The following is a 3,494-nucleotide window of genomic DNA, read 5'->3' as shown; positions in this document are numbered from 1 at the left end:
AACAGGTGATGCAGCTGTATGTTCTTCAATTTCAGAAGATGATACGACCAAGTTGTCGGATATGCGGTTAGGGAATAAGAGTGAGAGGGGGTTGGCTGTTTTGAGCAAGCAGGGATTGCTTTGTGGTCATAAAACTGGTAAGCTTGATTTCTTTGAACATTGTGTCTTTGGAAAGCAGTGTAGAGTCAAGTTCAGTAAAGTTATTCATAACACCAATTTTATTTTGAATTATATTCATTATGATCTTTGGGGTCCTTCTCGGGTGGAGTCACATGGTGGTGGTAGATATATGTTGACATTCATTGATGATTTCTTTAGGAAAGTACGGGTAGTCATATTTAGACACAAAGATGAAACTTTTGTCAAGTTCTAGCAATTTAAGACTATGGTTGAGAAACAAACCGGAAGACAAATCAAGTGCTTGAGGACAGACAATGGTTTGGAATTTTGTGGAGGCGATTTCAATGAGTTCTACAAGGAGCAATGGATTGTGAGACACCACACATTCAGAAAAACACCACGACAAAATGGTGTTGCAGAAAGGATGAACAAAACCATAATAGAGAAAGAATGGTGCATGCTCTCCAATGCTGGGGTACCAAGGCAGTTTTGGGCAGAAGTAGCAAACACATCAGCTAATTTAGTGAACAGATCTATATCGACTGCTATTGAGTGTAAGACTCCAAATGAAGTTTGGACAGGTTCACATGCTAAGTATGAAGACTTGAAGGTTTTTGGATGTCCAGCCTATGCTCGTGTGAATGAGGAGAAGCTAGAGCTAGAGCAAAAAAGTGTATATTTCTTAGGTATGCAATGGCTGTTAAAGGCTACAGGTTATGGTGTCCTGAAGAAAGATCAAACAAGTTTCTTATCAGTAGAGATGTGACATTTGATGAGCAATCGATGTTGAATCCAAAGAATGAAGAACTAAATGGAAGAGTTGAGGAGAGTGTTGGTGATAAGGTGGAGCTAGGTGGCCACCTGGAACTTGAGATACAAGTTCAATGAAACATTGAGACTGTTGTTTGCTGGTGAGGATGATCAGGAAATTGTGCAAGAGCCGGCCCAGGAATATGAAGAAAAAGATCATCAGTACAATCTTGCTAGAGACAGAGTGAGGAGGGAAATTAGACCACCTTAGAGATATAGCCATGCTGATTTGGTTGCGTATGCACTTGTAGTGGGTGAGAGCATAGATAGGGATGAGCCAAGAACCTATGAAGAAATAACCAGTGTTGAAGAATCAGCATAATGGAGAGCTTCTATGATTGAAGAAGTTGAGTTTCTTGACAGGAATGACACTTGGGAGTTGCAAGACCAAAGGGATAAAAGCACATGGCTGTTAGGTATCATTTCGTCAAGGATGTCGTTGAAGAAGGGAAAATAACTATGCTTAAGGTTCTTCAGCGGACAACCCTGCAAACACGTCGACGAAGCCGGTTCCAAGTATCAAGTTCAAATATTGCTTGGACTTGGTTGGTGTCAACAAGTGTTGAGAGCCCTTGTAAGGGCTAAGGGAAGACGATGAGGAAAAATGATGAATGGTGATAGTATTCGGTTGGGATTACTTCCTTGGACTTGGCTCATAAGTACATTAGTCTATTATGTAACCTAAGTCTTATAAAAGGGAACTAGGGTTATGTTATAATAGAGATAGAAACTAATGTTATTATTGAGAGAGTGTGAGGCATAAAAGAAGAATATGTTCTTGAGAGGGGATTTGGGAGAGAAACCTTGTAAACTTGTTTGATCATCATAGTTGAATCATTTCGTCGTATTAACAAATGGATGTAGATCATCTTGATCGAACCACTATAAATACGTATGTTATGTGTGTGCTTGATTTAATTGATTTCATTTACATTTTCATATCTTGATTGAGTATGCTAGCTTAAGCCTTGATTCTAACATTTTCTAACCTTAAATTGGCGAAAAAAAGGTAGACATTAAAACTTTATAAGATTCCAACAATCAATTGGCGCAAGAAATACCATCCAAACACACAGAATCTCTTCGTTTTATGGCCGCATCTTGAATTTATGTTATGCAAAAGAAGGGGAAGGGAATAGGAATATATCCAAAGCTCAGTTAGTGCACCACTTAGTCAATTTTTCTATTATATATATAGTGGGAAGAATTAATTAGTGCAAAACTTTGGTGTGGTTTTAACTAGGAGTGTACGCAACAAGTGATCACTCAATATAAAACGAACCACATTGGAGACTGAACCCCATTCTTTACATGCTTGCATCCCTTGAATGGCTATAGACACGGTTGTAATCCTCCCTGTAGTTTCTCCAATGAGGGCCCCATTTTGGTCCTTGGATATTTGTTGTTGTTAATTAATAAATAATGGAATCATTTTCGATTAAAAAGAAAAAGAAGTTGCAGAATCATATTCTTTAGTGATTTATTTACGTAAATATACATGATTTCTGACTATATAAACTCGAACATCACTTTCATAACCTTCACTGAGCAACATAACCTTGAGGTTGAAATTTAAAGCAAAATGTCTCAAATTCATAAGCTTGAGGTCGAATACAAAGCTAAGTGCCCTGCAGAGAAGTTATACACTATGCTGACTCGTGATGCACCCAAGCTTCCAAACTATGCTTCTCAAACTATCAACAAATGCCAAGTTCTCCCTGGAGACGGTGAAGTTCGTCTGGGAAGTATATTTGTTTGGGACTATGTGCAGGGTACGTACAGTCTGTTACTGTCTGGCATCCAATTATTTACACTTCTTCAGTAAATATTAATTACTAATTCATTTAGCCAAATATTGTTCATGATTACAGGAGATAAACCCTCGGCCGTCATCACAAAAGTGAAGATAACTGCGGTGGACCATAAAAACATGTCACTGACATACACAGTTTTTGAAGGACATCTCACGGATGATTACCCGAGTTTTGCTAACATACTTGCTATCACTCCAACACAAAGGAATGGGAACAATAATTTCCTTGTGAAGTGGTCTGTTGAATATGAGAAAGCGAATGAAGATATCCCTGATCCAACATACTTTATGAAAATGCTGGAAGATTTTACCAAGGAATTGAATACCAATTTGCTCAAGGAAGAGTAGACAAGATTGATCTACAAATTTAGCGAACTATATTGCTATATATATGTTGCAGGAAGCTATATGTGTGTGTATTAAGTCATACCTGTTGCAGAAAGCTATATGATTGTATTAGACATCTAAATAAAGTGGTAATTAATATGGATTTTCCCAGATACTTAATTATCTAATCTATTTAAGTAAAATATAGTCTTGCTTAAGCACGGTGAGGAGATTTGGCAAGAAATAACATGCACTTTCTCCTGAACTATCAAAGTAAAAGTTGATTTTGATCAGGGATGCGGTCTGTGTGGAAGATCAGGGACCCGACAGAACTTCTCGATGAAGTAGTTTGAATTTCTTGGATAGTTTGTTCATGTTATCATCGGAGGCTGTGGTAGTCTTTCTACGCACTTCTGACAGATGG

At 37.9% G+C, this 3,494-nt stretch overlaps 1 protein-coding gene across 1 annotated transcript; it reads left to right on the top strand.

Annotated features, from left to right (window-relative positions):
* Window positions 1-2,480: 2,480 nt before the first annotated feature.
* Window positions 2,481-3,247, top strand: LOC113342701 (MLP-like protein 423). The gene is made up of 2 exons (XM_026587156.1): window positions 2,481-2,702; window positions 2,802-3,247. Exons 1-2 carry the CDS (start codon window positions 2,513-2,515, stop codon window positions 3,089-3,091), a joined length of 480 nt encoding a protein of 159 aa, XP_026442941.1. The 5' UTR covers window positions 2,481-2,512; the 3' UTR covers window positions 3,092-3,247.
* The last annotated feature ends 247 nt before the right edge of the window (window positions 3,248-3,494 follow it).

Source organism: Papaver somniferum, unplaced genomic scaffold (assembly GCF_003573695.1).
Source record: "Papaver somniferum cultivar HN1 unplaced genomic scaffold, ASM357369v1 unplaced-scaffold_46, whole genome shotgun sequence".
Taxonomy (NCBI): Eukaryota; Viridiplantae; Streptophyta; class Magnoliopsida; order Ranunculales; family Papaveraceae; genus Papaver; species Papaver somniferum.
This window is presented reverse-complemented; position numbering and strand designations above follow the sequence as displayed.

What these genes read in the sequence shown, in the direction of transcription:
- LOC113342701 (XM_026587156.1), top strand. Translation starts at nt 2,513, where the DNA reads ATGTCTCAAATTCATAAGCTTGAGGTCGAATACAAAGCTAAGTGCCCT. An exon ending in TGTTTGGGACTATGTGCAGG is followed by an intron (nt 2,703 to 2,801) that starts GTACGTACAGTC and finishes TCATGATTACAG; the next exon opens with GAGATAAACCCTCGGCCGTC.